Here is a 21,587-nt window from a genome sequence, read left to right as displayed (position 1 = left end):
AAATAATTTTATTGATTGAAAAGAATGGCAATCATTAAAGGAGAATTGTATTTTAATATGATTAGAAATTATTTTATATTATAAATTATTTTGAATCAAAAATAATAATTCAAACATTTCTTAAAATACTTAAAATTATTTAAAGTACAAAAATATGATTGGTTGTTTAAAAATGTTAATATATTTCTCTAATTTAATTCTAAATTTAAAAATGCTAAAAATCCACGTGGCAATATGAGAGAGGAAGATTCTCTCAACATAAGCCACGCGCCGTTAGTTCATCGCTGCGACTCCGACAGCCCGAAAGAAGCTTGCACTGAGCAGCGAGCAACCTGCAGCAAACTGTGAACTGCGGACTGTGAGCTGCTCCGTCTCGGAGCTCCGCCATGACCCTGCAATATCCGCCGTTCAAACTTCAAAGCTTCTCGGCCACGGCTTCTCCTATCCAGAAAACCATCATTACCCCCGTGGCCGTCCTCCACTCTGCCTCTCCATTTCCCATCGTCCGATTTGCTTACCACCATAGTCTCTCCCCCTCTCTTCGCAACCATTCTAGACGATCCTTCACAGTAAGGTCTCTGCACCCGATTCTTCATCCTCGTGCCCAACATTTTCTTCATTTCCGAGATCTAGGGTTTCCGTGACGTTTCTCTATCTTCCTGCTGGACTTTCAGGTGAGCTCCAGCCTCCCATTTTCGCAGCAGAATGCGAAGTATCACATAGAGCTCCAAGCAGCTGTGGACATTGTCGAGAGAGCTTGTCACCTTTGCGTCGATGTAATTTCTGCTGAATTTTTCTATATGCTTGTTTTGGTTGATGTGAAAATGTGACGGAAGAAAATAAAAAAAAACGGTAAATTAAATTCTTGAATCGCTGTTGTTGTTGTTGGCGTGCGGAATCAACTGAGCGTAGTACCACTAATTGGCTCTGTTGAGAATTTTTTTTAATAAATTTAATTTTTGAAAGCCGAGACGGCATTAGTTGAAAATTCAAAATTTTATTTTCGCCCACATTTTCTCAGCAATCAAACAGACCAAAATTTGTCTCTTTTGTTCGAGGTATTTAGCTATTCTGATTTTCGTGGTCATTATCTATTGTCAGGTTAAATCGTCCTTATTTTCTACTGATGGACGGGTTCTTGAAAAGAACGACCAAACTCCCGTAACAGTTGCTGATTTCGGGGTGCAGGCTCTAGTCAGTTTGGGTAATTTTTAGTTAATTAGCCGCAGTTACAAAATGTTATTATGCTAAATGTACTTGCACTTGATCAAATCTGGGATAGTAGATGATAACTTTACTGCTTCCCTTACAGCATTTCTTTGGTTTTTAATTTGAAATATCCACGCCCATTATAACAATTGGGTTGATTGCTTTTTACCTGCCCAAATTGAGGGGCCAATTGCAAAGTCATTCCTCAAATTTCAATTGGAGCATACAACTACCCTATACTGCTGGATGAAAGCAAATAAGACCACTGCTATCTAAATTTGGCTTATATTTAAACAATTTTCAGGAAAAATGAATGGGTTATGCTGCTAGCTAGGTGAAAAAATTTGGCTGAATCTTGCTTCTGAAGCCAATTGGCTAAATTTCTCACTTAAAATGACTGTCAATTTGATATGTTTAGAATCTTCTTGTTTCTTATTATTGTAATGGCACAAAAAATAAATGGAGAAAGAAAATCACATGAGAAATACAGGTAGATAAAAAGTTCAACTGGATGACTAATTAAAAGATATAAATACTATTCATACCAATTCAATAGTTTTGGAGTGGTTATATGCTCCAACTAGAACTTTAGCAATGGCTGTTGCAACTGATTCATGTTTAGGGTTGTTAAAGCAATTCATCCTAAACATTTTTTAGTTGTTGGAATCAAAATTATAGAGGTAGATATTGAACAATCATTTGCTAAAGTAGAACAAAAGATTTATGGACACTTAACCAGTAAATATGAAATCTTTTTATGTGGCCCCTAATAGCATTACAAGCATAGGAAAGTTTCCTTTAGTTAGAAAAGGAACATGGACAAGCATCTACAATGATTAATCTAAACCTGAAAGTGCCTGATTACAATTAGGTGAAACTGTTGCCACAATACAGCACCAAATGTCACCTTTAAGAATCTAAATTGCTGTGCTATATCCTTGTCAAATATCTTTGACATTTTTTAGTTAATTGTCTTTGTGATAGCATCTACTGTTAAACCTTGGCCCAGTTGGATTTATGCAAAATTCATTGTGTTGCTGCGGTGGAATAACACTTGCATTGCATCTTGCACAAGCTTATATCAATCTTTCTATTCTTGTTCGTATTATTTGTTTAACTAGAATTAGTGAGGTTTTCAGGGTAAAAGTTCAAAAAGAAGAGTCACTCCAATGACCATCTCTCTAACAAGTGGGCCATTTCCTACCCTAGCCCCTTAAAATCCTTTTACAATTCAAGGGGCACCTCTAAACTTTTCCCATATCATTCCTAAAAAATTGCTCCTCCAATAATTTGTTAGTGAAAAGAAAAAAAAAGTGTTACTTGTTTAGCCATCATCAAATGCAACAAATTTGCCCAAACAATATCTCTTCTAGAGAACCAACCACAGGGAACTGCAATCTTACTTGTTTTGCTTTGATTTCCTTGTGTCAACAGAGCTTCATAAACTGTTTCCTTCTATTCCCCTTGTCGCTGAAGAGGACTCTGCATTCCTACGTTCTAATAATCTGGCTGATTTTGTGGTACATGCGGTAAGCAATAAAGTAAGCTTTGAGGATGAATCATTCACCCATTCTGATGTATTGGATGCCATTGACAGAGGAGGGAAGGGTGCATTTTCTTTTGAATCTAAACCGGCGACGTACTGGGTGGGTCTAAGTAAGCTGTTGTCCCCATAACTTAATGAATTCAAACTTAAGTATTTTTTTTTTCACTAAGCCTCATATTTGGTTTAGAATTTGTTTATATTTATTAACTTCACAAAAATATTTAGGTACTGGATCCAATCGATGGCACAAGAGGGTTTCTAAAAGGTAGCGAGGCTTTATATGTGGTATGTTCTTGATTATTTCACCTCCCTCTAGTTCACTTGCTTGTTGACATGAGTTGAGAAGGTTGCTTGGCCTTTAGTGGTGTAGATAACTGCCAAGTTAGGTGCAGTTTGGTTTGTAGAATGTGGATACTATTGGCTTGCCTTCAAAATGACAAATTTAAGTGTGTGTGCGCGCGCTCATGTGTATATAAGTAAAGGAAGTGTGCTTTGTTGGGCACCAAAGGGTGCCAACCCATGTCCAAAAAGGCAAGAGCTCAAAAGAGCAAAAAGTATATCCATTCTCTGAGCTTTGGTGTAAAATTTCCAGAGTTCTAACAAAAAAGGTTACACATCATTGTAACTTTGTAATTTCTGTATGGAGAATTCCTTCCCCTCAAAAGCCCTTTCATTGTGCATGTGCCAGATGCACCCGAACAGGCACAGAGCAGCCATTTTCGAGTATGAAAAATTTAAGTGTGCGCGTGTGTGCGTATATGAGTGATGTGTGTAGTGTTGGGTACCAAGGGGTGTCAATGCATGTACTAGAAGGTAATGCTAGAGCTCCTATAGACATTCTCTGAGCATTGGTGTAAAACTTCCAGAGTTCCAGCCAAAAAGGGTATACATCATTGGATCTTTAATTTCTGTATAGAGAATTCCTTCCCTCCAAAAACCCTTTCATTGTGCTCCTGCCAGCTGCACCAGAACAGGCAGAGAGGGGCCATTTTCCACACTTAGGGGGTGTTTGTTTTTGCTGAATGGACTGTAAACAGAATCAGTTCACTGAATGGGTTTTAAATTAAGAGACAGTTGTTTGGCTGTACATCTAAATTCCTTATTATTCCCTTTTATTAGGGCAGCAGTAGGAATGATGCGTAATACCATCCAAGACAGCACGACCATCTCTCCTCACTCTTCCTTCATCTCCCTTTGGTTCTCTCTCGAAGACACTGTCAGGTGAACCTTCTCCCTCGAGGATGGAGAGCAGATCTGACCAAGTCGTATAATGTTGTTGCTTTGCTTCAATGAAGACTAGTAGAAGAGTTTAAATGATTCGGCCATTAACAACCAAGCTTCTGGTACTTTTGGAGACACAAAAACACCTCTGTCAATCTCATTAGAGATCCAAACCCCGAAAGATGCCAGTTCAGCTCCTCACTCTAGATCTGGACCAGTTCAGCTAGACATGTAATTTTGTCAATTTTACATAATTTTTCTGTAATTGTTTCTGGGAATCTGAGTTTGAAGAAGAAGAAGAAGATGATGATGAAGACGACGATGACGATGATGATCAATGTTCTGACTATAATGCTGAAATTTTCTTGGGGATGGGCTGAACATTCGCTTGATATTTTAGGTTCCTCCAATGTTATTGTTTATTTTTTCTTGATGATCTAGGAAATCATTTTTCTCTATAATTTCTGTTTTATTTTCACTATATTTCAGTTTTTTTTTTCCTGCAATACATAAAATGTACTTTTTTTTTTTTTGTTTATTTGAAGATGAAAAAATTAGATGCATTTTTTATTTATTTATAGATGAACAATTTTATATTTTTCTATTATTTATTTTTAAACAACAACAACAAAACCAAGCCTTAGTCCCACTAAGTGGGGTCGGCTATATGAATCCTTTTCCGCCTATTTATTTTTTAAAGTTCTATCAAAATGTTTAAGGGATTAAAATAGTAAAAAATATTTTCATATTCAGTCTTTTACTAAAGAACTTAAACTATTCAGTGTTCAGCTGTTCACTTACTTCTAATTCTGGTTCACAGATTTAGCACTGGGTTCAGCATTCAATGCTTAATGCTTACTTTTAACAAATGCCTTTTCAGATGTGCCGATTTTAGTGTTACTAGCTTCCCAGCTCCCTGAAATTATAGTAATAGTACTTGACGTTACCTGTTAAACTTTGGACTGCTGCCCAGATGAGCCCTCATAGCTCCCAAGTTGTTTCCCAAGCCAAGAAGCAAACTTTCTTGGGAATCCTGTTCTTTGTACAGCCTTCCAAGGGAATTTGGAGTCTAATCTTTCACTGAAGAAGCTGCAAAAGGATTTGACAGTGAAAAAAAAAAAAAGAATTTCTTGCCTCCCTTGTGTTTCATTATATCTTTACCTATTTGCTTGAGTTTGAGATTCCCCCATAAGAGTCACCGCATCATTTCCCACTCCTTTGCTGCTCTTCTAATGTTGAAGTTGCACATAGCTCCCTCTTCCCCTCTAAATAGTTCATCGTGAACCTTTCAAATTTATTGGTGATGATGTTAAACAAAGCTGGATAAGCATATTCCAAAGTCCAAAATCTCAATCCCACATTACACATCCAACCAAAATCTTATTTGGTTGATGTTGCCAACTTCAAATCCTATGAATTTTGAGAATTGCAATCCCCCTTTCGTGATTCATTTCCATATATCAATTCCATATAACAGATTTAGAAAGTCACCCCTCATATATCAACCCAAAATTTTTAATTACATTCTTCCATAATCCCTTATTTTCAACTCTGAATCTCGAAAGCTACAAAACTTGGAGCTTAATTAAGCTCAGTGTTAGGGGGTGACAATGTAATGTGGGTTAAATGGGAAGGATAGCTGGCTTTGCATGTATTCTCTAGTGATTTATAATGGATATCAAATTACTCGTGTTATGGCTTGTATGGTTGTTCTCTTAATTAAATAAAATAAGTAGTCCTATTTATCATTGAGTATGAATGTGTCTTGCCTTCATGATCTATTATTGATTGTATTAATACTTTAAGGGTCACAAGTGGCTTTCGAGACTTATTTGGTGCTCATGTTTGCAGGCTTGAACATGTAATTATCAGCTGACACTGTTGGGGGAGAACCTCTAACGAGTGTTGCGCAGCCATTAATTGAGTCTTATTTGGGGGTCCGTGGTAGTTGGTATCAGAGCACAGTGTGTGCGAGCACTATGAGTGGTAAAATGAGAACTTCAAAGTCTGTAAAGACAGAGCGCGTTGAAGCGCTTGAGGCAAGAGTGAAAAAGCTCGAAACCTTGGAGACGAAGTCCTTTGAACTCCAAGGGTTTGTGACGGAATTGTCAAAAGAGAAAGGCGTGCCAACAAAGCTTGGCCGCTAGAGAAAACACCAGAGGAAACCTCTATAGTGTATCTAAGCTTGAGAATAGAATTATGGAACTTGAGAAATTCATTCCGCATATAAAATCCATGGAGAAAAGACCAATAGAGCTTGAGGTCTTTCAGAGGAGCATTGAGCAATGGGAAGCCTTTGAGAATAGGCTGAAACACATAAAGGGCATGATGCCATCCTTTACATCCCAAGGGGGAAAGTCAATAGAGCTTGAGGCCTCCCTACTGGAGTTAATTGGAAATTTTTGTTTGCTTGCAGAGAATGTCAAAGAATCCACTAACACCCTGAAAGGGGAGTTCAAATAGGTGGGTGAGCTTTGGAACATAACGAACTAGCTTGAGAACAACTTGCAAATGATGAGTGCTAAGTTAGACGTGATGGCATAGATGTCTCGAAGGTCGATAACCGATACCAATAAGGGGTCTCAAATTAAGGTATCAAAACCTAAATATTTTGCAACTAATAAAATCCTTTTGAGATGGTGATAGGTTAACAACCAATTCTCTCGCTCACTTTTGATGGCCCACATGGTGGAAATCGGGTGAAGACCTACCAATTCACGAAAAACTGTGCAGACAAGGGGTGATGACCATGACAATTTGATGGTGGAGTGGTTGGAGGACTTCCACCAGACTACAGAGAAAGGGTAATGGTTCACGTCAAGCGCTGAAAAGGTAGGCAGGATGAACACTGCACGCTTTGGTAAGTTAACATGGCAGAGAAAAAGTAATGGTTCACGCTAAGTGCCCAGGAGAGTAGGCAGGGTGTTATGCCAAGCGCCCAGGAGGGGTAGATAGGGTGTCATGACAAGCGCCAAAAGGGTAGGTAGGGTGAACGCTGCACGCTCTAGTAAGTTAACAACGCAGAGAAAGGGTAATGGTTCACATTGAGTGCTTAGGTTAGTAGGTAGAGGGTGCCATGCCAAGTGCCCGGGAAGGGTAGGCAGGGTGTCACGCCAAGCGCTAAAGGGTTGGCAGGGTGAATGCTGCACACTCTGGTAAGTTAGTCTTGAGGAGAAAGGGGTAATGGTTTATGCCAAGCACCCAAAAGGGTTGTAGGGTGCCACGCCAAGCGCCCGGGAAAGGTAGGCAGGTTGGCACACCAAGTGCCAAAGGGTAGGCAGGGTAAATGCTACAGATGATCCATGCAAGAAAGGAAAAAAAAAAATGGAATTCTTGAGGGAAACTAAGGCAGTGCTGATGCATTTTGCTAGTTCCTTGTGTTTGATGGGAGATCACCCTTGCATGGTGCAAACCGTTGCAAGGAAAGGAGACGATGAGAAGTTCCTTTCAGCCATGTAACTTAAGAAAGGATTGAGAAGGGGTGAACAAAGGTATCTTGCCACGATGGGGGTAAAGGAAGAAGTAGACCAAGAGCTGGTGCCTACGACCATCCAAGTTGTGTTGGATGGGTAGAAAGAGAAGTGATTTTTTGCACAGCGAAGCATCAAATTCATTGGTCATGTGATTGAGCAAGGTCATATCAGGATGGATATGGAGAAAATGAGAGCAATTCAAAAATGGAAGATCCTTTTTTGGGCTTGCCATTTGTTACAGGAAGTTCGTAGCAGTGTACTTGAGGAGAACTGCTCCTTTGACAAAACTATTGAAGAAGGGTCAAGGGTGGAACTGGACAAAGAAGAGCTAGGGAGCCTTTGATGATTTGAAGGATGCTATAATGAGAGATCTGATACTTGCTTTTTCGAACATCATGAAACCCTTTGAGATGCAGGGTTTATACTTTTGGTTATAGATAGGGTTTGAAATATGGTACGTTTATACCCACACCGAAATAGTGTTCGATAGAGGAGATGACATGACTATTCTTCAAGAATGTTGTGAAGTATTAAGTTGTTCCCCAAGATATTGTCAGCAATCGAGACTAAAGATTCACCAACAACTTTTGGACAAAACTTTTTAGAATCCTTTGGCCACAGCTTGACATCTCTTCAAGCTATGATCCACAGGCAGACGAACAAACGAAGAGATTCCACGGGGTACTAGAAGAGTACTTGTGCCATTTCGTCAATGACTATTTGAAGAATTGGGTGCAAGTACTTGATGTGGCTCAATTTTGTTTCAATGCTCGGAAGAGCTCAACAACCATCAAAAATCCTTTTCAGCATGTTACAGGATAGCAACTACAGTTACCTCACACAGTGGATGAGTCGTACAGAGGAAAGAGTCCCAGAGCATACATCTTCACCAAAGAATGAAGACTACCAAAGATGTAGAGAAGATCCTTGTAGACAAGTCATCAACAACAAAGGTCGCCAACAACAATAGTTGGGAGAAGACAGAAAACTTCAAGCATGCCACACAGAAGATTCAAGATTTTCATGAACTTTAAGACAGCAACAATAGAACCCGAAGACTAAAGACTCCTTACAGCAAATCGACGAGGATGTCGATAAAATAAGAGGGGAAGGATGTTAGGGGTTGACAATGTGATGTGGGTTAAGTGTGGAGGAGAGATGGCTTTGCATGTATTCTCTAGGGATTTATAATGGATATCAAATTACTTGTGTTATGGCTTGTATGGTTGTCCTCTTAATTAAATAAAATAAGTAGTCCTATTTATCATTGAGTATGAATGTCTCTTGCCTTCATGATCTATTGTAGTTTGTATTAATACTTTCATGGTCACGAGTGGCTTTCGAGACTTATTTGGTGCTCATGTTTGCAGGCTTGAACGTGTAATTATCGGCTGACTCTGTTGGGGGAGAGCCTCTGACGAGTGCTGCGCGACCCTTAATTGAGTCTTATTTGGGGGTCCGTGACACTTGGTTAAATGCCTCAGCCCTAGGACACCTTTAGCTGGACCACACACTTTATTTCCGTTGACTTGGTTAATTTTCCATCTTCTGTGCTGCCCAAAGAAAATCCCAATGTATCTACCTCACTTGGTCAGATAAACCCTTTTCCAGCTAGCCAAAATTAGTAATCCCTCACCCCTATGAAGGACACAAGTATTGATGTAGGACAATAGCAGCAACAGAAACCAAGAGAGAGAATTAAGGGGGTGAGAGAGAAGAAGAAGAAGAAGAACGGAAAATGATGCAGGGCAGAACGGAAACAGAAACACACAGGAAAAGAGGAAGTGGAGAAGAGAAAGAAGGGACTAAGGGAGGAGGAAGAAGAAGGAAGAAGGTGAACAGGGAGAGGGCTGCATGAGGGAAAATGAATCCAAAATTCTAAATTCCAATGTGAAGACTGTCTAGTATCTAAAACAATACACTAAGAAAGTACTTATACACCCAACATTACAACTAAGACAAATAATTGTGAAATAAACCAGAGTACTTAAAATGCACAAAATAACCCTAAATTAACTGAACTTTTAAAATAACCAGAAGTTTCCAAACTAGAATAATAATCCTACTTTCTTAAGCTATTGCCACAATTTAAGCATCTAAAAAGTTGTCCATTTGTGGTCCTCCATAAGCTATCCTACGGCCTATGCTCAAAATCTTGGAAAATCGATCACATGTAATTATCACTGAAAATCTGGCACAGTGCCAGCTATACCTTGAACTACTGCTTGGAGGAAAGATAATAGAGGCTGTCTTTTTGGAGAATATTACAAAATGCCCTGCCATTATCTACCCATGTCGTCTCTGCTACCAAGGCAAGAGGGAACAGCTTCCTAAAATGTCCTTATTCTACTAGTTTAGAATGAGATAAAATTATCAACTAATTGGTAATTAGTCAATTTATATTGATTAAAGAACTAACTATAACTCATCATGATCTCAGATCCCTTGTTATCTCCTTAAAACCTTTAAATTTAGAGGACATGGAGCAGACACGTAGTGTGTGCTCAGTGCTCATAGCTTATACTTAGATTATCGATTGGCTTCAGTGTTTTAAAGGCTCAATCGAAGGCAAGGCATGCTTAAAACGCGTTGAGGCTCAATCTAAAATACCAAATTCCAAAAAGGCTAATGCATTACATGCTGAGGCTTACGCATTTTTGCAAAAGGCACGCCTTTTGCACCTTTTTAGTTGAAGCTTAAGAATTTTGGGTGTGTGATTTTCAAGTTAAAAAATTTTAACTACATGTTTGTACAAAAGGAATGTCATAATATGAGTTTATTTCTAAAACTCTTGAACCTCAACCTATCCAAAATAACTGGACTTGTATCTGAAGTCATGAAAATAGTTTGAACTTTGTAATGATATAGCTATCTCTTGTCATGATTTATGTCATGTATTCAAGTTAGCAATTTTTGAATGGCCAACAAGTATTTTGCAAAGTACATCTAGTTTTTATTTTTTACATTTATAATTGTGATTTTCTTAATTTTTACTTTATTTTAAATATATATAATTTATTTAACAAATTTTTATCTTAAAAAAAAAAAATCTCAAAAGGCTTACGCCCCAACGCCTTAAGGCTTAAGCCTCGCCTTTTGAGGGTTAAAACGCCTCGCCTTACGCTTATGCCTTTTAAAACATTGATTGGCTCTAAGCCACCCAATACTGCAAACTACACAAGTACACGCGGTTGTAATCTTTATATAAATTGAAATCTCCAGTACTACATACTTATTAGACCCTAATTGAATATTTGTTATCTGAGTACAAAACCTATTCTTGTTCTACATGATTAATTAAAGTTGCAGAAAGTGTCAAGCATACTCCAGGCTTGACCTTGTGATGCAGGATGAAGGTCTGACGACTTTAATTCTCAATTTTAATCTCCCTAAAAACTAAAATATGGGGGCCTTTTATAGGCTTACAATGCTCAGATGATAAGGAAACTAAACTGATAAAACTAAATATAGGCTACCACTTTCCTGTGTGATAATAGCCTAGAATCTTAAAGATATAATCTTGGAAAGTAAAATAAATCTTGATTTTCCCTGTGCATCGTTTTCAATTAGGAAGAATTCTGACAATGAATTTTAAAAATCCAAATAATGAACTCAGATAATAACCATGCTTGAGGGAGACTGAGGCAATTTGTCAGCTTTGAAATGACCCAAGACTGTATGATGGAAAAGCTCATTGAGTTGTAGTTGGTAAATTTACTCGGCATGATGCCAATGCAGTGGTTCTTTATTCTCAATAGTAGCTTTGTCAACTACCTTAATTGAGTGGGGCTCAGGCCCCTATAATAGTGGTTCTACAATTGTGATAGTAGCTTCGTTAACCACCTCCTCTTGCCAGATTACCTTTTCTTTAATGGCTGGAAAGGAAGGGTTGTCATTCACAATATATATATTTTTTTTGGATAGAATCTAATTCACACTAATTAGGATCAAAGAATGAGGTAAATGTGCAAAGCAATGTTTCTCATTGATTAAACTCAAGAATTCTTTGACCCAATTCTTCTGAATTATTCTCCAACAAGGATCTATCCATGGTCTTGCTTCTTGTCCTACATCACATGTTCTCTCCTAAGTCCTAACTATATCTATATGTAAGGTTATTCATTTCCTTAGCTATGCTTCAATGAGCTGTAACAAGTGCAGAATATAAGGTACTCTCATTTCTTTGTGTTAGTGTCATTTATGTCTCACGTATGACTGTCCTATCGAAACTGTTAATGAATGAGAAAAACTTGGTTGCTTGTTTTGGGTCAAAAAGAGAATGAATATCATCCTCTCTCATAAAAATGTTCCAAGTATTTCTCAAAGATAAACTTAGATTCTATATCTTTGGAATGTACTTAGTTATATAGTCTTTTTTGACGTCCTTTGTTTTATTGAAAAATTCAGGTGGGTTTGGCTCTCATCATTGAAGGGGAAATTGTGTTAGGTGTAATGGGCTGCCCCAATTTTCAGCAAGATTTTTCTAACAAATCTGTCACTGACGTCCTCAAATGTGAGGCCATTCCATCTGGATCACCAGGGATCATTATGATTGCTCATGTTGGTTGTGGAACATGGATGAGGAAGTTATCATATATGGTAGATGCAACAAGCAGAGTGCATGATTCTTGGACCAGATGCTTTGTTGATGGCTGTCGCTTAGTTCATCAGGCCCGTTTTTGCATTCCAGATAGTCAGGTGTGGGAGTTGTTGCCATTGTCAGCAGTATTCAACTCAACAACTAATGCTGATATTATTGGGGAGAGAGAAATTCTTCTTTTGCCTACATGTTGTGGAAGGTTCATTCCTAATCCATTAACCATAGTAAATTCCCATCTTTATTTGCTTCCAGACAAAATTTTGGTTGCTAGTGACATAGGATTAAAACTTAGTTAAATTGTAAATTTTAGAAAGTTTTTACTAGTTTATTCATCATCAGTTACTCATCCCATTAGTAATTTTTTTGCCCTTCTTGAGGTAGAATAATTCTCTCTCTTTCTTGCACACACATTTGGGATTACCCATATGTTTTCAATTCTGAAAATTATGGGAACCAGAACTATGGCCTGCGTTCTAATTATTCTCAAATCCATGTGCCTTCCTTAAGCATCATTGGTAAATTAGCAGAGGCTTTTAAGCCCTTCCAATTTTTATTTTAGGACCAGCACATCTCAAATTGGCATCTCCTCTCCATGCCGAACTCTCTGTTTTGAGCTTCTCTTTGCCATCTTAAATCTCTTTTTCTATCAATTTTTGGAGTCACCCATAGCATTGAGCTTTGTCATTGTACATTTCCTAAAATGCTGAGCACACATGCCAATAGCCCTTTTTTGTTCCATCTATGATACAAGCCATTCTTTTGGGGACCTGTCATTGTGTTCAGCAAGTTCACATCTCTAGTGATTCTTCCAATCTGATAGTGCTTTCAATAGTGTGCTGCATAGTGTTTTATTAACTTTTCGTGCCAATCAGCATTTGCTTATATCAGTCCAAAAATTATTGCTTCTTTTTCATGATTAATATTTTTTTATACAACTTGTCTGTTACAATTTCCTCATATATGCAGTTTGTGCAAGTACTTAATGGTGGCTTCAGGAAGGGCATCTGTATTCATCCTTCAAGCAAAAATTCAAACAATTATCAAGGTATGACACTTGTATATGTATAGCAGTCACCAAGTGGCAAATTTTCTGTAGCATGACTTGATGGTCCAATTCATTTGCAACATAGGCTTGGGATCATGCTGTTGGAATGATATGTGTGTATGAAGCAGGGGGAAAGGTATGCTTTCTCCATAGTCTTTTTTGATGCTTTTTGTAAAACTAGTGTTGGTAGCAGACTAGCACACGTGAGGAACATAGTTGTTTCTGTAATTGTGAATAAAATTAATGATTGCATTAATTTTGTATTGAGAAGGTTGCGTAGTGATTTATTTCTTCAATAATTTTTCTACATGAGGGTAATTTTAAATAGTTTCTATATTTTATCATGTTATAAAAATTAACTTTTACTTTATTAAACTGGCAACAATAACTATACTAGTGACTTTACCTGCATTGATACTGATGTAATGATGTTCAAGTTGAGGAATAGCACTCACCTTGCTTAACAAATTGAGAGTAAGCTTCGGTTGGTGTTGTGGATAATCTTGTGCAGGCATGGGAACCATATATCTTCCACTTAATCATTTACGTTTTGAAATTCACATGCAAAATTATCTCCTTGTACTTATTGTTAGTGGGGGTGGCTAAGATGTGACTTTTGACCAAAGGGGGGCAATCTCTTGTGTATCAAGTGTTTTTGTTTGTAATATTATTTTAAAAAAAAAAAAACATTAATTATAATTATGCACTACTTTAAAATATTTAACTACAAAACTGAGTAATTAAAACCAAAAAGACAAAAATAATTTTGAAGTAAAAATATTTTGGTTGCAATCATTACAAAATAAAAATATACAGGATATATGTTAAATGTTTTTACTATAAGAATTGAGGGCGGGCCTTGGATCAACAATAAGGTTGCTCCTTTGTGTGATTGGTTGGTCACGGGCTTGAGTTTAAGGAAGCAATGTCTTTGCGTAAAACACAGGGGTAAGGTTGCATACATTATGACGATCCTCACCTACCCTTCAAAGTCGGGATGCCTCTTTTTTTATTTTATCAGAATTGAAAAATGATAGATGCTTCTCAAATATTTTTATTATGATAATTTCAAAACAACTTGAGACATCTCACAATTGTCATCAATGGTTTTCATAATTTAGAATTTTTTCATAATCAACTCATTTTCAATTAATAATTTAGGGATGGTAATGGGTTGGAGTAGGGTAGGTTCCACCTTTCTACGTTCTCATCCCCGTGAAGGAAAACTATCCTTATTCCTTCACATTTTCCCATGGGAAATGAGGATTCTCCCTATCTGAGATTCATTTGAAGTTCAAGGTTCTTATGTTCCATTTTTTTTTTTTTTGAATTTAGATTTATATATTTAAAGTAAATTCATTTGATGTGTGTATGTGTATAGTTGTAAGTCTAGCCCGCATAGAGCGATGTTTCTCTCTCTTGCGATTTTGCCCTTCCATCGCAATTTTCTTGTTTGAATGTTTTCATGTTTCTAGTATGGCATAATGGTGGGGGTTCTCTCCATTCAGATCAAGGGAAAGTCCTTCGATTTGAGGTTGGATAAGGTAGGGAAGGTCGAGCTTTGTTCAGTCTTGAGAAGAACCAAAAGTGCAATTGGTGGGTTCATCTCTCTGCACGAGCTGCCTTATGGTTTTCTCAGGGATTCTTGCCTCTCACTGGTAAGTTGGGGAAGGGATTTTGAAGGTTTAGGGCTGGTTATGTCGATTACTAGATGGCGATTCACATAACTAGGGCAGGGAATTTCATGGAACTAGGACATGGATGGAGGGGTAAGTACTCCATTTTTGTTCTTGAAGGGCTGAAAGGGGAAGGGTGGTCTCGATTTGGGGAAGCTTTTATTACTTGGGGGAGTTCATGTTGATTAGGCTTGAATGGAGCAGATAGTAAGAAGCCCTATAGAAATTGCTTTTGGAGTCGGTTGTTGCTGAAATTGTAGGCGATGGTGAAGGTAGTTTGATCTTGACGAATTTGTAGGAAAAGGTTTGTGCTCGCTGTGGGGGAAGGTCGCAAGATGTAGTGTCTCAAGCACAATCAATGGAGTTGAAGGTGATGGTGTTGGTTAAGCAGTCCAAAGTAGAGGTGGTTAGGGTTTCTCGGGTGGATGACTGGAGGAAAAAAATAGAGGCAACTAGGGTTTCTAGCGTGGAAGATGGGTTGACGAAATGAGAGTGGGCTAGGCCTTGCTTATTGTCTATTATAATTGATTTGGGCCGACTTTTCGAAAATAATAAAAGTGTATCAAACTCTTTGTTGGGATTTTTCGTTAAAGAGGTTCAAAAGTAAACTTTTAATTTAAAAGTGGGCTTGGGCAGTATGTTTATACAGGACAGTGGATGGGCCACTCATCTCGGAAGGCCTAAGAAGAGCAGATGGGGAACTTATCTAGGGAAGTCCAAGAGTCTCTATAGCCTCCTTAACATAAGGGAATCACCTTGCATATGATTTAGGATTATACAAGGGTTCATTGTCCTTCTAAGCAGCAACATGTTGAACAACTTCATTCCTTGGATAAAGTACAAGGTGTTCCGTCTTTGTGCTCTTCTTTGAATAAAAGCTTAAGTGGTCATGATGAGGGATGCTCTAATCCAAGTGAAGCATTGAAGCCGGAAAGAGGGGAAAGGCCTGAATGCCTGATAGGTTTGATGTTTCTCCTTGGTTGGAGGAAAATGGCATTAGGGGGAGCTTAAGGAATGTTGGGGGGGGGGGGGGGGGGGAGTTTTACTCGAAAGAATTTTATTTCTTGTGAGTTGGAAAATCAAGAGTTCATCCTTGCTTTGGGGGGATCAAGCTAGAAGGAGAGTCTATGTAGAAAATTTGAGGAGTCCTAAGGTGTATGCTCGTCTAAAGAACATGCAGATGATTCTTGAAGGGAGGAAGTTTAATGAAGAAAAGCGAGAATTATCTATTGAGAAATCATATAAAACTATAAAGAGGGATTCCGAAGGTGATTTAAGTATGGTGGAAGAGCCAATGGTTGAGAGGGCTAAGTTGAGTAAGGAAAGTAAGAGATGGGGAGCTGTGTCGGATGAAGACAACATAGGGAGTAGTGAGTTGAATGTAAAAAAGGTCTACTTTTGGACCATATTCGGGAACAATGTGGACGTTTCTCCAGTTCTTCTATTGATTGTCATGGGTATCTACTTTACTTGTTGCCTCCTTAGATGGTTTATAAGGTATTGATCTATTTTGAAGATGAGGTTCACAAAGATGATAAAAAGGTTAAGGATGGAATTCATCCTACTCTTATTCAAGATAATTTCTGAGAAAGATATTGATACTCAGAGGTTGTTGGCTAACTTGTACTTTAGGATATGTGATCAAGGAAGTAATGAAGTTAGGCTTGATGGTGGCAAATCCAAGGTGAAGAAGGGTCAGAGGGAATTAGCTAAATTGAAGTGTTTGGTGAACTATGGTGGGAAGGGTTTGAAGAGGAGATTTCTTGGGTGATTATTGCAATTTTTTATTTTTATTTTTTTGTTATGCTTCGATTTTTTTTTTATTTTTTGAGTTTTTTTTAATATTTATTATATATATATTTTTTGATGATTTAGTATCCTCATTTCAATTGTACATTCTCATCCTCTATATATTTTCTTTTATTATAAAAAAAGTAAATTCGTTTGATTATTTATATTTTGTTAATGAAATGACATTGTGTGAAGCAATATTTTTTTGTCTTCAAAATATCACTTGGATATATTTTTATTATTATGGAAAACATGCAAACCCCATCTTGCATTCCCCCACCAAGAATGTTGTAATTGATGTCCATCTTATTCATGGCCAAGTCGTTTGAAAGTTCTATGATTCCAGTAACTTTGTTCCATTGATCAGCTTGCAGTACTAAAGCATGGTTTCTAACGATTTTTGAATGTGTTTTTTTTTTTTTTGGGGGTGGGGGGTTGGGTGGGGAGGGAGGGGTTGGATTGAGGATAGTGCTCATCTGCTCATCTAAGTCAAACAAATTGACATATTAGCTTTGGTTGATGTTACTGATAACCTTGAGCATATTAAATTATCTTTTTTCATGGAAATTATGTATCTGGTTGCATATTAAGAAAGTTAAGGTGTAATCCCAAGAGGGAGGTGAATTGGGTATTATAAATTTTATGCGCGGAAGCTTATTCAATTTTTTGTATTATAATCTTTACAAGTACTTCAACAGTATTTCCAACAATTAAATCAATCAATGTAGTTATCTTTAACTCTGAGGTATTTTATTTACTGATTTTAACAAGTGATCAACTACTCACTAGTAACAATATTTACAACAAATCAATATCACTCACAATATGCTCAATCCAGAGATATTTTATATTATAACTTGAATAAGTGATAAATTAATTACAATATCATTCCCAGTAGATGTATACCAATTACAATAACATTCCCACAATATTAGATCAATACAATCTCAGTTGCTACTTCAAATGTTAATCAATAAGGATGTTCAAATCCCTCACAGCATTCACAGATCGAAGTAAACTATTCACAACATTCACAGCAGATATATTTCAAGATAAGTATGCTTTGAAAATAAAAGAGATAAGGGAAAGAGTGACACCTGATTTTTTACAAGGTTCGGCAACCGTGCCTACGTCCATGCCTCAAGCAACCCGCAATGAGGATTTTACTATCCCTCCTTTAATAGGCGAAGAAACCTCTGTCTTTTAGTAGGTGGAGATGCCTTTTACAAACCCTCCTTCAATAGATGGAGTCGCCTCTCTCCTTTACATAGGTGGAGCTACCTTTCTCCTTTACATAGGTGAAGCTACCTCTCTCCTTTGCTTGGGCGGAGAACCCCACTCCTTCACTAGGTAGAGTCGCCTCTCTCCTTAGGTGGAGTTACCTCTCAAGAGAAAACAATCCTTCCTCTGTTTCAACGATTCACAACCAGAACCGTCAGTTTACACAGGGAAATCAAGAACTGATTTTTGTACAAAGGAGAACTCTCTCAACAGAGTGGATTAGTACGCAATAAAGCACTATAATATTCTCAAAGGATATTTGCTATGAAGCTCAAGGAGATATGCTCGGTTTTTTGGGTTTTTAATAGCTTAGGACTTGAAGGAATAAACTAGAAAAATATTTTCAGCAAGAATGGCGCACAGTAACAATTTTCAATATGAATCAATGTTTTCTCTCTTTATTTTTGTTACCCTAACTCGATTAGGGTTAGCTATAAATAGCTAGGTTTGAATTATGACCGTTTATGCCAGTTTTGGTAACATTATCTTTGAAAATTGGAAGGATTTTAGGCCGTTTGCGGAAACTTATTGTGTGCTTCGGTCTACCGAACTGGGAGTTCAGTCGCCCGAACCAATTAAAATCTAAATTTCAAAATAGGCAGTAGCCTTTCGGTCAACTGAACTCTACATTCGGTCGCCCGAACACGTTCGGTCTACTGAACCTGAAGTTCGGTCACCTGAACCAACACTATCTGGAACTATATAATGCCAGTAGCAATTCGGTCGATTGAATCATTGGTTCAGTTGCCCGAACTCTCTGATGCTAGACCAGTTTGTTTAGACTTTTGCCTTCGGTCGACTGAGCACTTGCCTCAGGCGCCCGAACATGTTGAAATTCAATATTCCTTTATCTTTTTGATTCCAAAACTGATTTTTATGCTTTTGAAATATCATTTGGACTTTTTAAAAATATTTTCCAAGAATTGAAAACAGGTATCTATGTCCACGTAATTATCCTAAGAGCTTCAAGACAAAGACCAATTGAGAAGTACTTACATAAAGCCTAGTTTACAATGCACATTATAAACTAACTAGGTCTTCATATCCTTAAGCTTGATCTTCATCCAAGCTTTTCTTCAATAGCCGTCTTTGATTTGCTTGTGTTCTTCATGGCTTCTTCATTAATCATCTTTCATTGTGCTTTTGAACTGTAATACCTGTAAATACACTTGATAGCACAACTAGATGCCTTGGTTTGTCATTATCAGAATGAGATCAAGCCTTATTAGGCCAACAATCTCTCCCTTTTTGATAATGATCAACAAGGAGCAAAATGAGGTAGCCTTGATAAGCCTCCCCCCTCACAATATGCATAAACATAAAAAATAATCAATGTATAAACATTCGTTTAAGCTCAATTGTGATTAAATTCTCTTAAAAAAAATTCTCCCCCTTTTTACTTGAAATGCAAAAAGGTATCTTATGAAAAATTGCATTTTGCTATTATTCTCCCCGATCTTCAAAAAGGTATTTTATAAAAAATTTTATTTTGTTATTATTCTCCTCCTTTGGACATCAGCAAAAAGAATTTCAACAAAAAAATTTGCATTGTAGTACAACCATGCAAATACACGGCAATAGCAAACAAATGTTTGCTAGCAACCAACATGCAGTTCACAAAGATATGATCATTAGCAGAAAGTCACAATCAACATTTAGCAGTCAACATGCATACACAGTCATCATATCCAATATAGAACTCATAATGGTTGCAAATAGAACATATATACATTAATATCGAGAATCATACACAACCAAGCTGTTTTTTATTTTTTATTTTTATTTTTTTTAATTACAAAACAAGTACAATCAAAGTACAATAAGTTACAAAAATCTCTCCCCCTAAAGATAAGCGTTCCCTCATCAGCTGCATCTCCACTGGAAGAGCTCTCATTCTCATCATCATCATCTTTGTCCTCTTCTTCACTTTAGCTTGCTTCCATGGGTGCTTTCCCTTTAGAAGAGGAAGCATTATCCAGTTTGTTCTCAAGCCGTTCAAGTCTTTGGTTAAAAGATTGAAAATTAGCATGGATGTCCTGCTGTATTGTGTCGAGCCTGAGATCAAAATGCCGACGAAGCTCCTGATGCCAATCAGGAGGTGCATGTGTAGCACTCTCAAGATCATTTTGCTCTTCACGTTGTGGATCATCCATATGGGCATATTCCCTATTCTCCTCCATAGGCACATTTTCTAACAGAGGTAGACGGTGTTTTGGATTCCACCCATGTATACCAGCTAATATGTAACCCATTTGTTTCACCGTAGTAGACGAGAAGAAATCATTGGATTTGCATGGAATAAAGAGAGAAGAGTTGCGATTTAGGTTAAGAGACTTAAAGACCCTGTTTAGACTCTTTAGAGCACCTCCATACGACATGATTACCTGTTTAGAGCTCTCTTTGGCAAGCATCCACTTATTAATTAGGGAAGGAAGATCAAGACGCTTACTAGTATAAATACACCAGAGGATAAAGTAGTTGAGGTACGACACATGGTCTCTAGATCCTCTATGAGGGAGAATATTGTACGTTAGGATTAAATGGATGATTTTAGCTTCAAGAGAGAGTTGCTTGTAAAGTGGAGGATGATCAAAGAAGTTACTAGCTTCCTTTAATACAAGTGGTAAAAATTCTTCTAGAGTAAAATCATGTTCCATTATCCATGAGGTTCCTACCTTAGGCATTCAAACTCTCCACGCTCTATTTTAAAAATTTCGGCTAATGGTTGATCAGTAAAGCGGAAGGTTTTTGCAAGAATATGAGTATAGTAAAAATCTCTCATCTTGAACAAGATTGGCATAGAAAAGACGCACAAGGCTTGGAAATAGACCCTTGGGTTGATATAACAGAAATTTTCCCCAACCAATATTTGTGAAGAGACGACAGATATTTGGAAAGTATTGTTCTATGAACGATAACTCAATAATCCCCAAAGATTGGCTCTTGATTCTAAAGATATTTGTTATAGAGTTTCTTGGCACGAGGAGGAAACAACTAATGTCTAATCCCTTTAGTTTTGTTTGTACCTGTGGATTTTCTTTAAATACTTTTGATGATGATCAAGATTTAAAGACTAAAGGAGTGATCTAGATGGAATATTTGAACTTGGAGAGGTTGAAGAGAGAGTTTCGCACCTTGGGTGAGAGAGGAGTGTGGTTCGGGGGACTAAAGAGGCAGAAAGTTAGGGTTTTTTGTGAGTTTAAGATTTTAAATTCTTGCTGTTCGGTCGCGTGAATATCTGGCACACTCAATTAATAGAGGCTGTACAGGTTCGGTCGATTGGATAAGTTGTTCAGTCGCTTGAAGCATTCAGTTGACTCTCTGTTGTACTTTTAGTCGCCTGAAGCACTAAAAACTCTCAGCGACCAGCTTAGTACAGGTTCGGTCGACTGACCTTCACCCTTCGGTCACCCGAATGTCTTGAGATTTTCCAATTTCTTTGTTTTAGCTTGGAATACTTAGGGTAATGATCTAAATCTCTTTAAACACCTTTCCTAACATATAATAAACTTGATTTGCTCCATTTTTTCTCCTTTTTGCTCTAAAATCATTCATTTTGCAAACTTCCATGTAAGATCTCCATTTTGCCAAACAAGAACAATATTATTATTGGCTAAGGTGTGAATGGTTTTCCAATTTAGCTTAATTGAATCCTTGTGCAACCATTGTAGATTTGTTGAGGCCAACAATCCCATTTTCATAATCACTTAGTTCCAATACTTATATGATCAATAGGATTAGGAAC

General features: G+C 37.5%; 1 protein-coding gene across 7 annotated transcripts in view; it reads left to right on the top strand.

Moving 5' to 3' along the window:
* The first annotated feature begins 265 nt into the window (after nt 1–265).
* The window catches only part of LOC131153148 (putative PAP-specific phosphatase, mitochondrial), a 44,187-nt gene continuing 22,865 nt past the window's right edge, over nt 266–21,587 (top strand). For 5 of the 7 annotated variants that reach the window (XR_009136166.1, XR_009136167.1, XM_058105245.1 and 2 more), the window contains exons 1-8: nt 284–569; nt 675–776; nt 1,102–1,204; nt 2,644–2,855; nt 2,981–3,040; nt 11,857–12,248; nt 13,016–13,094; nt 13,180–13,230. Coding sequence is in view for 5 of the 7 variants with exons in the window: in XM_058105245.1 (XP_057961228.1) it covers nt 387–569; nt 675–776; nt 1,102–1,204; nt 2,644–2,855; nt 2,981–3,040; nt 11,857–12,248; nt 13,016–13,094; nt 13,180–13,230 (1,182 nt within the window). In the remaining 2 variants the exon portion in view is untranslated. Of the gene's footprint in view, nt 570–674; nt 777–1,101; nt 1,205–2,643; nt 2,856–2,980; nt 3,041–11,856; nt 12,249–13,015; nt 13,095–13,179; nt 13,231–21,587 lie in introns of all 7 variants that reach the window. The other 2 variants (XM_058105247.1, XM_058105246.1) reach the window with 2 other exon arrangements.

The sequence above is a fragment of the Malania oleifera genome, chromosome 4 (assembly GCF_029873635.1).
Source record: "Malania oleifera isolate guangnan ecotype guangnan chromosome 4, ASM2987363v1, whole genome shotgun sequence".
NCBI lineage: Eukaryota > Viridiplantae > Streptophyta > Magnoliopsida > Santalales > Ximeniaceae > Malania > Malania oleifera.
This window is presented reverse-complemented; position numbering and strand designations above follow the sequence as displayed.